The 13,456-nt window shown below is 36.6% G+C and overlaps 1 protein-coding gene across 2 annotated transcripts in view; it reads left to right on the top strand.

The window, feature by feature from the left end:
• LOC143188533 (uncharacterized) overlaps positions 1 to 13,456 on the top strand; it is a 41,167-nt gene that overhangs the window by 16,797 nt on the left and 10,914 nt on the right. For both annotated transcript variants that reach the window (XM_076392869.1, XM_076392868.1), the window contains exon 4: positions 6,370 to 6,462. In XM_076392869.1, the coding sequence (XP_076248984.1) occupies positions 6,370 to 6,462 (93 nt within the window). The remainder of the gene's footprint in view (positions 1 to 6,369; positions 6,463 to 13,456) is intronic.

Here is a 13,456-nt window from a genome sequence, read left to right as displayed (position 1 = left end):
TGCCCGATTATTCGTCACAGAGCAGGGTTCATTGCGTCTCTTGGCCTAAATAGAAATCTTCAGAGGGATTAAACTTAATTCCATCTTTTAAACACTATAGTTTTGTTAGTTTAGTGTCGTAGTTTAATCAACAATCCCTTGATCGTTATTTCTAATACTAATAGACGATACCAATAAAATCTAAGTGAGTACGGAAAGCAGAAATAGGAAAACTGAGAAGATTGATGGCGAAACCCTATTATCGTTTCATCTGCAGACATAATATTCCACTTATGAAATCAAGTACTAAAAGAGAGAAAATTCCAAAGTAGGTAAATTACTTAAAAGGTAGTCAAAATTATTGGCACGATTATTTTTTTAATTAAGCTAGTATTTCGTAATACTAAAATGAAATAGTCAAATTATTAAGTAAAAATGCTCCTACATGGTGTCTTCTTCCTCCTTTTTCGAAAAAATCCCTTACCATGTATAATACAGTGATCCGACAAAACATCCTTCTGTCCCCGTAATCGTAGTCTTATCGCCCTCGTATCGGTCCTCCAGTTAGTTTATCCCGAATGACGGACAAATTCCGCCTCAAGGAAAGGGCGATGCAATTGTTATCATCGTCCACGGCCTCAAGTGTTCTGATACGGAAAAATCGTGGATGAATCGGAAGCTAGGCACAGAAAGGTGGCTGGCTTGTCGAATCGAGGAAGATATCCTTTACAGAGTTGCCTCTTGGGCTCGAAAAGGGATGAACTCTCATTCCTTTTCTTTTCCCTCGCTTCGCCGTGTGCTTTACACGTGCACGGTTTGAATAAATGAGAAAAAAAAAGAAGAAGAAGAAGAAAAGGCAGGAAACTAATGGACAGAAAAAAATTCGACGCGAGAGATGGTCTTTTAAAGCAACGTTTGCTGCGGATTAATGAATATGCATTATGACTTATAGACCAACGGCTACGATAAAGTTAACAGGGAGTTCTTCGTGATGGAGATACAAAAGATGGAAATAATTAGAAAACATGGTAGCACTGGAAAACAGAGAATGTCGGTAGCCGAGGGGAAAAAATGGAATCCATGAAGAATGAGGGGGGGAAAAGGTGGACGAGAAGACACTCTTCGGACATATCTGCTCAACGAGGGTGCAAAAAATTTACGAGCCAGATAAGCCAGCGTCTCCCTGGACTGACATCATTGGACCGCAAAGTTTCGCCTGAATTTTCCTCGACATCGAATTGAATTTTGGTTACCTAACTTGTAACACACGACACTGTACAAAATCAAAGTTTCATCATGATTTAAATTAGCAATAGTTGTGCACGAGGAAGCAATTAGAACAATGAACTAAATAATAAAGCAGTTTCAATTTTACTCGAACTAGTGCGATTTTTATTTATGAGAGCAAAGTAAAGTCTTCAGAGTGTTTTCATTATACTGCGACAAGAGAGACATGAGTTAAAAAGCTTACCCAACAACCTAATGAATACCTTAAAAGGAAGCAATTTGTATAAACGTCGGTCGCTTGGCGTATTTCGTGATCCTTGCATTAGAATAATCGCCGTTTGCTCCGTTTACATTAGCGTATCCCGTGGAATGGAAAATTGAATCCCCTCGCGAATAATATCCCGCAGAGAATGTATCCTTAGGAGAATACGACATAGGATTTCCGGTGCAAGTAGCAAGATTTGAATCTCGGCCCAAGGAAGATAAGCAGCTCATAGCGATTCCCATAAAAAACATTTATCAATCTTCAGATATAGATGGGACGAGTGAAATATAGTCCCCTTCAAGGTCTACCTACGTATTTTTAACAAAACACAGTCGATACTATTCTTAGTACACGATAGACAAGCAACTCAATAACCGAGCTCGAATTTGCTGTCAATCGTTGTTCCAGCGAAGCTCGGTGAGCGACAACTGACAGACATTCCTTTCTCCAATACTAACGTTCCTCTTTAGAAACTTCTCTCGGCTCAATAACTCAATCCACACACAATTATTGGAATTGTTGGAAATGAGCAACTTGACCTGCTTGCAAAAGAAGTAACAAATATAATGCTTGCATCAGATGTTAAAGTTCCGTTTGCCGATCTCATTAGTGAATTTAAAGATCAAATAATAATGTCCATTAATGACTTAATTAAAAAGCGAGGGTTAATCAAAGTAATATTTCCGATATTACTATAAAAACAACTCCTTAATCGCAAATATCCACAATTTCCTCCCAGCCGAACCGGACATTCAATAGCTTAAAATTATCTATTATTTTGTATGAAAATACAATATAAGGATGTAAGTACATGTTAATCATTATATATATCGTAGTAAATTGTAATCTGTTGTCTAAACCACATATGGTTTATAGCAATAAATACATGAATAATTCTTGATCTCATAAGAACCAAATTTTCAAGTTAAATTTCAAGTTGGAAATTAAATTCAAAAAGGTAATCTAAACTCAGCCTCTTATACGTATTTATCAGTTATACTCATACATATCTCCAAACGATCGGTAGATCTTGGAGAACCACGAAAGTTGCCGAGGAATCTACGTGGGGAGATCAGTTCTCGTCATAAAATGATTTATCGATTCTATTCGCATGGAATCTCTGTGGCTATGAATCACACAACGACTGGTACTCTCGTGTAAAGTAGCTGTATAGCGTGATCGTTCGAAAGCCACACCCCATCTATTTGCACGACTGCACGCATTAAACGAGCGACAATAAAAAACAGTAAAGCTTCTTTAATATTGTCCCCTGAAAGCACTGTTTGCTCCCTTTGCGGTCAATTGAATCTCGCAATAAGGGAAAGATGAACCTTCTAACTCGTCTTCCTCGTTTCGGGAATTAGTTATGGGATGTGTACTTATTATGTAACAGGGTAGAGCCAATTCGACCCAGCGTACGCAAGTAGACGATACACTTTGTCTAATTAGACACGCGATTACGCTGGAGCTCTTAATGGATCAACTGGTTGGGAAACTGTGAAAGGCTTTCTAGAAGCGACATTGCATAGTAGATTCTCGGTAATTAGCTCATTGGTAACCTCACTATTTCTTGGAATTATTCTACCATTTTCTTCCACTACTTCTTTTGGTGAGATAAAAGTGTCATTAACACAGGAATTAATCTTAGAAACTGTATAACTAAGTCTGTTACTTTTATTTAAAAGTAAAAAATAACGGCAACCACAAATGTATTAAAAATTTCACAATTCATTGGAAAGAAGGATCGGTTTGGTCCCATCAACTGAGAGCAAAATGTAGTAAAAAGTTAACGGCCCAGTTCCCTTCAATGCTGCTGACCAATGTGAGCGAAACAACGAGAGCAAATCCATTCAAAGCCTCCATTAAACATCCTCCACTGTTTCCACGTAGCTAACGATTCATTTTCCGATTGCTAGGCGGTAGTTGAAACTCAAACCACTGTTCGTCTCGTTTGTTAGCAGCAAAGGGTCGCGCCGATACTATTTCACGATTTTAGCTGCTAAATATACCCGACAAGGTTGACGTTCCTTCTTCTTATCGATCGCTTCATTCATTAATCATTCTGCGGCAAAACTGTCGTATCTATTCCGCTTGCCATGAATAACCATCACAACCATCCTTTCACAAAGATCCTCATAATCAGAATTTCACAGTTTCTCCCCCTGCGACGCGGTTATTTGCCATCCGGGTGTGTCTATCATTTTTAATAAAAGGAATCGCCTATCTGTTTTCCCTTCATATGACATTTGCTTATTGCAACGTGGATGATCAATCATCGGGGGTGTAATATCACGAGACTCGAATTTCATTTGCACGTTAAAATTTATTTTGACCCACTGGGTTGACTAGTATTTATTCGAACTTGCTGTTATCCTTATTTATTGAAGTTATCTCGATCGATTAAATTCGCCATTATCCTAATGGATACCATCATCACGAATAATACAGATAACCAACTTTAACCACAGTGCATTTGCTAGGAGACCCTCAAAGGATTAAATGGGATCTAAGATGCATTGATCTCCCTTTAAGCAGGAGCCTCGCAATGGAAAACTTAAATTACTGAACGCAAGAGACAGATCGAATCTAATGTCACACAAATCATGCAAAGTCAAATTACTGTGCTATGAACAAAGCCAAAACTAAGTTTCGTGCGTTTTCTGAATTCTATGACCGAATTGCTAACTTCGAAAGTTCGAAGCTGGAACTGCTGAATTGTCAAGGAACCGCTCGATCAACGAAAATCGGGAAAAAACCAGGAAGCAAACGGTAGCCATCGTGCCATAGGGTGGTCCACACCCTCGTTACGTGTCCGGTTAAACAAGAAGATGATCGACGTCCCCCAGAATCATGACTTTTGCCTTGTATACTGTCAGGAGCCGTGGAAATGGACGTTACTCAGGATGTCTGACCAAAGGGAGAAGATATTTACCCAGGGGATCGGCTTGGTCAAATACGCAATGTCATGCATCCTTTAGAGACAAGACATTTGCTATCTCTGAAATCAGAATACGAAAGGGAGCGACCACTCCAAAATTTATCTTGCAAGGGAACATCGCAACGTGTAAATCTTCGATTTTTATGAAACTTGGTAGGATTGTAGAGTTGCCGAAGCTATTCGACATGTTTTTATTTATCGGCTGTAATTCATGTTAAGGTGGTCAAAACCACCCGACACATAAATAAGTATGTGTCGAGTATTGTCGGCTATTCTACAATCCTACCAAGTTTCATAAAAATCGAAGAGAACACCTCTCGATGTTCCCTTATTAGTCTAATCATTTTATCCAACAATTTGGAAACATTTATTATCCAAAGCAGGGTTTCTCAACCTTTTTTGGCTTGTAGCTCTCTTTCAAACATTGATTACTTCTATGGCCTCTTTTCTTTTTTCGTATCCTCAATTTTCTCTCTTGTAGGTGTTTTCATTTTAATGGGCAATATCACCTCTGTTAAAAAATCCTAATTTAAAGTAAACAAAATTTTAATATAAGTTGAAGTTCGAATTCCCGGTATTTCAACCAGTTCCTTGTAATTTTCTACAAAATGAGTGGATAGCGTTTTATCAGCTGTCTCTGAGCTTTTTTACAATATGCTTCATATTTTCTAAAGGCTTTCATGCGCATTAATTTTTATCCCTTTTCACAGGATATCTGCTCATATTTAAATATGCTATCGTATATAACGGGACTCGTGTACGAAGGAATTCGGTCCATTTGATTCGCGTTTCAAAGCAGCCAGTCTGCGTGAACACAGGCAAAAGCGAGAAATCCTTTCTCTATATATACATATGCATACATAAGCACCCTACAGCTCTTCACGTGTCGCATTCCTACGACCTTTGGCAAGGGGGTCATGCAAACGACCGGTGTCGCCTTAGGAACAATATCTTCCATTTTCCTCCTACCAGTTTCCATCCAACCATTATTTTTTTATCATGTTTTCATTCAGTTCTCCGCGAATGAAATACAAAATCGCTGGAAAGGAAATCAATTGCTTTTTGAATATCATATTTGTTTCTTTTTTCGCGAGCCAAGTGGTATCGAGCTGTCGTAACAGAATAGAGAGGCAAGAATTTTTTTCATTTTTTTGCTAGAAATTAATTAAATTCGTCAGCAGCGTATATGGGTTCCTGCGAATGAGTTAAAACGTTTTGTATGACTTTCCTCGCCACGCAAAGCGCCGTGAACCTTTTTAGCCCCCGCGACTGTTTGTCAAAAGCTTGACAAAGTTATATCGATTTTTCGAATTTAGAAGAAGAATTATCAAGAAAAATATTTTCATAAAAATTTTGTGTTGATCTATCGGAATAGAGTAAAATTATTGAAGGGAGACGAAAATCGGATCCCAGTTATGTTAAGGTGGATGTCCACCAGCGTTTGTGGACTATTCGCGAATATTATGGAAATTAAATTTCTATTCTTGGCGTTCACGAAAACATCGAGTAACCGTTATAAAAAGTTTGTGATCTGTTTATAAACAGTGTTCATAGACAGTGTTCGTAAATTGTTCGCTGGTGAAGATACAGCTTTACACTAACAGCAGATCATTATACGCAGCATAATCGCGTTACTTCGTAGCGCAAGAGCTCGCGATTCCCCAGTAGAACAATTGTTTTTACGTTCTTTGAAAAACTTTCAACCCTTTCTCGTCGAGAGTTCGTTTTAACTCTTAACTTCACGAGCAGACTCTACTTGGAAAGTGTCTCTCGTTTTATTCTTGGCGAGCTGCACTGAGCCGGGTCAAATGTTTCGAAAGGACACGAAATAGAGAGGGGAGAAACGGACGAAGAAGACGGAAGAGATATTAAAGTTAAGAACTGACTGTTAAACATCAGTCTTTAGTTGCTTCGCGTACATCCATTTGTCACTGTACACTTATGACCGATGACCTTTCAGGATCAACGTGTCTTCCTCATGCCATGGATCATCGATGTCATCACGACTTGCATCGTAGATACGGTGCACACTTTGTATCTTTTCGTCGTTACTGTAAGTATATATTCGTCCCTTAGAAAAATTTAAAATTATATTTTTGAAGGAAAGGAGGCGAACAAAGTTATGTTAGTGATCATGCAAATAAATGAAGACCAAGTAGTTCATAGCCAACTATGCTAGTCAAATAGGAGTTCGTTACTAAACGATGAATATAAAAGTAGTATAATACTATGTCAATTATAATAATAATTTTTAACACTATTTAAATTCATTTAAAAAAACTAAATGTTGAATGTTGACATAAATGATTGAAATAGGAGAATATGGTATTCAGTTGACTAGTTTTTAACTAGAATTGAGTAACTTCATTCCAATTCACAAACAAATTTTTATATACATCTTTCTTCATTAGCAATTACGAAAAAACTATACGGGCAGTTTTATTGAAATTAATACATTTGCTTTATAACATTTCAATATAACTCCGTACCAATATTGGTAAGATTTTTGAATATATTTTTCTTGTTTCAGGCATAAAAAGTAACAAACAAGCTGTTTTCTTTCTATTATACTATTGTGTATCACGGTGTTAAAATGCGTTAACTTTCATTAATCATTTCCTGATAACAAGGAGGTAAATCGATTCCATATTTTGCGTAAGAATTTCCTGTAATCCTAATTCGTTTTTCTCAAAATTTGAACAAAGTCTTGAATTTTGACATTTAATTAAGAACTACCTGAATGTTTATAAATATAGAATATGTGTGAAGCACAGATACATTTTTATCATTTTTCAGTAGTGAGATTTATTTATATAAAGTCGCCATCTTGAATAAAAAATCAATTTTCGAAAGAATTAAAAATATTTCTGCAATCCACAAATATTATACAGGGTGTAACAAAAATGTCGCAGTTCCTTAAAAGGGGTGATTTAGGGGGTGATTTGAAACAACTTTTTCCTTAGCGAAAATGTAAGATAAGGCTTCGTTAACGAGTTATTAACGAAAAACACCGGCCAATGAGAGCGCGAGTTTGCCGCCCGAGCGACCGCGGTAGCGTTGGGTACGCGCGCTAGATGCTACAGTTGTACTCCGAACAAGAAAGTCGTCATACATCGAAGAAAATAGCATTAGTATGATAACTGAAAGCGACATAATAAATAACACCGAGTCCTTTTTTTGTTTATCACTTGAAGTGAATAATTACTTAAAATCGAGGAAAACTACGTGCAACGTAAAAATACGAATATGTAAATCTCTTATTCGCATAACGTATAAACGAAAAAGCAATACAACGAAAAATAAAGGAAGAAGAGAACAAACTTCACCTGTAGTTTGTAAACCTGTGTCACTGGTTCACTGTACCGATCCTGGTCATCGACTGTCGAAATGGTTTATGCTAGGGCACGCGTTTAGGTAATTTATGGCTTTATTGCTTTGGTTTCGAAGGAGACATGATCTCGGAGTGTCCGAACAAAGAAGGTCTGAGGTGCTTAAACTACGTGGGGGGTACAAGGAGCTTCTTTGGAAAAATTCTACCCTGCCATAAACCACTCCAGAGGTCGATGACCAGTATCGGTACAGTGACCCAGTGACACAGATTTACAAACTACAGATGAATTGCATTTAATTCATTAATGATTATTATTTTTTAAATCTAACGCAGACTACTTTCAACGTTTCTATCTTCAACGTTAATTCTCCAATTCTCCGTTCATTTCTTTTGTTGCATTGCTTTTTCGTTTATACGTTATGCAAATATTTCCACACTAATGCTATTTCCTTCGACGCATGTCGACTTTTTTGTTCGGAGTACAACCGTAGCGCCCAGCGCGTACCCAACGCTACCGCAGTCGCTCGAACGGCAAACTCGCGCTCTCATTGGCCGGTGTTTTTCATTAATAACTCGTTAACGAAGCCTCAGCTTACATTTTCGCTAAGGAAAAAGTTGTTTCAAATCACCCCCTGAATCACCCCTTTTAAGGAACTGCGACATTTTTGTTACACCCTGTATATCAATGTCATGGAAAGACAAAATTTTTAATAATAGTTTAAGTACAATGAATTTTGTCAAAAACGTACATTTTGGATCTCCGTCTATAGAGTCATAGATTTGAGGAAGAAATACTTATTTCGGATAGATTGTCCCGCGTGAGAATCTTTCATAAAGTTCCAACCTTTCGAACCACCTGTCCGTGCTTTTTCCGCCACTTTTCGTGAGAACGAACCACGTGATTTTTCTTTTGCGTGGTAAAAGGATATGTCCGTGGTAATTACTAGCTGCCTCGACCCTTGGGAATATCCAGCCCAAAAGAAAGCTTTTGAGGATGGCGCGAAATGCGGGCAACCGCAGCTTTTCGCGATAAGAGACGATACGAAATAAAAGCTAAAAATAGGATTTCAAATGATTGTCCCTCAGAGACACGGAATAAGCTTAGAGTTTGCACGGCTCAGTGGTGTATTTCTGATCTATTTCTGAGAAAACATTTTCAAATTTCCGTATTGGAATAATAAGAATATTTTATTTAGATATTTAACCATGTTAGCCAATGAAAATTCAGGATGAGATTTTAAGATTATTGATGTAAGAAATAAGAATATCGAATTATTAAGAAAATCTATATTTCATAAAAAATATATTTAATACACTGCAGTCAACCTAATAGAATAGTTTTTAATTTGCTTTTGATCTACGGTATCGTAATGATCGTCAGATTCTGGTCCATCCTCCTTAATCGTGCTACTAAAACACTATACAACCTTAATGTCTACCTCTTCCGTTTCGCAGAATTATATGTAGCTTTCCATCAAGCTCCCGTCCCCATCGGAAGTGAATGGTCCATTTCGAAATACGATAGCACTTTCACGAAAATTGCCAACAAAGTTAGTCTACTAATTGCCCAACATATTTGTCACTACATGCTTTCCGAAATACCACTCTATCGATTTTTGAAAAACTAAAATCTAAATTTAAACCAAAAGTAATTTTCCATATCGCGTGTACATGATTTATTGTTCATAAATATCACCCATTCAGTCCCCTTTAATTCCACCCCTCTTAAGATGTTCGTATCCTTCCAACTTAATCATAAATCAAATCCATATCAAGCATGAACCTGAATCGTGGTTAGCATGTAAGTGGTCTGTTCCTCAAAACCAAAGAAGAGAGTAGAACGAAAGTATTACTACAATTTTTCCCTCCAAGATGGTACAATCTTCGATGAAAGTAGTCTTTGAACGTAGCGGCGGAACTTTTTTCATTTTAGCTGACCCTTAAGTTATCCTCTTTCACCAGAGAATCGACTCTGATTTTTAAACACTTTCTTCCACAGATTACAACTTTTCCACGCTGTTAGAAGTTTTATAATTGAACCGAATCAAGCCCGCGGTGCTCTTAATGTCATCCAAAGATTCCAGCCACGTACTTCTACAACTACATTGTCGTAGAATTGTTGCACCACTTTGAGAAATCTACTGTAAAGTAAAAAAGCATGAGATAATTGCTGTTTTGCTGCGCGAGTCTTTTGAATTTGAGATTTACAATTCCGCTCGCGTTTGTAAATAATTCGTTTATCTCGTCTTTCTTTTCACGTGTTTCTATAGAGAGTAGCGAGAAATAGTTAATTTATTTAAATTTTTAGAATAGTTCTGAAATACAACATGTTCGCTACCACTATCACATACGTGTGACACTCCCATTCTGAATCAAATACTTCTATATTATGAGAGAAGGCTACCGCATTTGAACCACTAAAATATTTTTTACTCTAAACTAATAACAAAATATTCTTAACACGTTGATCGCCACTTGAAATTCACATCTTTTACTCAGGGCGCTACGAAAGTATTTTAATAATCAGGCACTCCATTCATTAATGACCACCATGGCGTCCATAGACAAAACAATCTACGGTCAGATGTGACCAACGTGGCGGTCAACGTGTTAATATTTAAGAGGTAGCAGATAAGGTATATCTTCTACATAGGTATGTCTTCAATATAATATAATTTATTTTCATAAAAATATAATACAAAAAATATGAAACAGGTAGCTTCTTACGATTATGACATCAATCCAGTCAAAGTAACCTCAGTAACCCGTTTTCTGGATCTTTGGTTTCCTAAATTGGACCACTGGATTAAAGTGTAAAAATGATTAAGTTTTCTTAAGAAGAAGTTTGCAAAATACATATATTATATGGATGTCAGTATATCTAATTTGTAAAGTCTCATACTAAAGATCAACAATTTAAGCAATAACATTTTTTTAATTTCGCACTTACTCCTGTACACAGTGTACGAACCCAAGTGCAACATTTTATGCATTGTATCATATTTTCTTCTTTGATTTCTTCACATACGGCACAAGACCACTTAAAGTCCTATTTTTGCCTTTTAAAACGATATTGCTTTTGTAGCATTTCACCATTGCCATTTTGAACAGATCTAATACAAACAACTACTTTTGGTCAAATCTAGACAACTCAAATGACAAAAATGACTCTGGCACAGTGTACCGAAGGTTAAAATCAATAGGGATAGTAACTTGGAACTTAATTAATATACTTCTTATATTAAAATCCCAGACATCTGGGCCTAGGTTAGCTCAATAGGAGGTATTATAGAAGGCAAAGTCTTTCTGTTGAACATGCAACAGCATTTGATCACGATCCCTTAGGATCGTAGCGCCCGAGGAAGCGGTTAGCCCAATATCTTAAAATCATTCTTAGCTAGCCATTAGACAGGTTGTGCACGTCCTTGTTGACAACACATCTCCAGAAATAGGAATATCATTCACATGGACCCTGACCGGAGAAATAGTCGTGAAAATGGGAAAGATAGAAATATGATAGATCGCCGATACAACCTCACCTATTAGGATTCGCAAAAACTAGGAAGAAATGTAGAAAGAAATATTTGTATCATAGGAAGAAACCATCATGGAAAGAAATGATCTGCTCTTCGTGTTTATGTAAATGGAAGCTCAGTTTGCTCGTACAAGAACACAAAAGAACCAAACACAATATATTGTATATTCTTTTACCAATCTTTATGGTAGCGAACACGTTAAGAATTACTGAATAGATACTCTACATCAATATTTTTTATTATATTTACTATATGTATGTTTGTCAGTACTTCTCACTGTCATCCCACAAAAGGCGATGAAAACCAAAGAGAGAACACTTGAAAACCGTTGCTCCAGCATTCTTCCTTGTGGCTGGAGTTGAAGGGTTGAACATTCATCCCTCGAAAACACGACGTGTCGAGTGGTATCCCTCAGCGTACCATTCACGTCTTTGAAGACCGCAGCCATTGTCCACCCGCGCATTCTCATAACAATCTAATGTTGTTCGAGAGTTATCTAGTTGTCTGCTCTCTGTGAACCGAGAGATATGTAGACGTCTCTCGGGACCTAACTTGTACGCTCGCATATTCGCAATACGTCGGTGGCTCGATGAAACGGTCCTTGAAACGGAAGCCTTTGAAATAAATTGACCGACGTGGAAGGCCATAACGGGTCCCCCGGGAACGGGCCATGCTAAAAAGCAGACATACTTCGTAGCAGAAAATCGGAGAGGAGTATTAAAGTGTTCTGCTCGGTCAGCAATTAACGCTTCGAACTTTTTCGTTGATTTAAGGGAGGATAATCGTTTCAAACGCTTGCACCGTATAATACGTGCACTTGCTTCATTTTATTACAGCTCAATGGCTAAATGTATTTTTTTTTCCTTTTTGCTTTATTTTAACTATTTGAAAGTACTTGCACTATTTCGAAAAATGTTTGAGTTTAAAGGATGTAGTTTCGAAAGTTATATACGTTCTTCTGGCGTTTCTTTTTGAGGATATCAGCCTCGAAAACGTTTGTACATCATAGGGAAGGTTGCCGAATTGGGACCAACACCTGCATTGGTATACCAAAGTATCTTGCAATGTGTAAACAATTTGCGCCGTATGACAGGCAATACGTGTTGTGTATATACTAAGTTAATTAATGCAATAATCATCATCATACAGCACCACTTGATGTTTGAGTAAACAAACACAATCTGTTTTACCAACTGAGAATCTAATATTTTTTTGCAACCGATTGCAAACTGTCTAATTTTTCTAAAGTAAGTAGCATGACTTTCAACTATATATAACAGAAAATAATCTATTAAGTTACAATTTGCTGTATTTATTTTTAAATTTTTACCTAAAGTTAAAGTTAGGTAAAAAATTTTCAATTATTTAGTTAAGTTGCCTAAATTGGACCGAAAATAGTTGCATGCATTGGATCAGTTCAATATAAGCAATAGTATAATGTTACAAAAGTAATATCATTTGAAAAGACAAAAAAGGATTCTGAGTGGTTTTGCTACTTATGTGAAGAAGTCAAGGAAGAAAATATGATAAAGTGTATAAAATGTTGCACTTGGGTTTATACACCATGTACAGGAATATATACAAAATTAAAAAGATATTATTGCTTAAGTTATTGACTTTTATTATGAGATTTTCTATGTAATATATTTTAAAAACTTTTTTAGGAAAACTTAATCACTTTTATACTTTAATTCGGTGATGCAATCTAAGGAATCAAAGGTCCACCTTAGAAAACCGGTTGCTTTACTAAAAAGTACTGGTCTAACTTTTTATAATATATTTTGGAAAAAATTAATTATATTATCTTGAAGCCATAAGTAGTAACATTTTAATGGTCTAAATTCGTAAATCTTCCCTATCACAAATGAAGAAAAGAAATTGTACTGTATCCAAGGAAATTTTCAAAATTCTAAAAGATAAAGAAATAAAGAAAAATTTCACTTATTTCGAAAGAAAAATTAACTTTCTTTCTTCATTACTAAAGAACGAGAAGTCGTAACGAAGAAAGCTTTCAGTGCCAGATCCGGAATCTTATGATGGATATGCGTGCAAAATTTGAAGTCGATTAGTTAAATGTAGCTCCAGTTATCAGAGTCACCTTATTGAAAAATGTAGTTTCGAGAAAAACGTGTTTAAACTCCCTAGACAGTCTGGACAAGCTAGACGACCTACGTCATTCT

The sequence above is a fragment of the Calliopsis andreniformis genome, chromosome 2, assembly GCF_051401765.1.
Source record: "Calliopsis andreniformis isolate RMS-2024a chromosome 2, iyCalAndr_principal, whole genome shotgun sequence".
Taxonomy (NCBI): Eukaryota; Metazoa; Arthropoda; class Insecta; order Hymenoptera; family Andrenidae; genus Calliopsis; species Calliopsis andreniformis.
The sequence above is the reverse complement of the archived record's forward strand: the minus strand, read 5'-3'. Positions and strand labels throughout refer to the sequence as shown.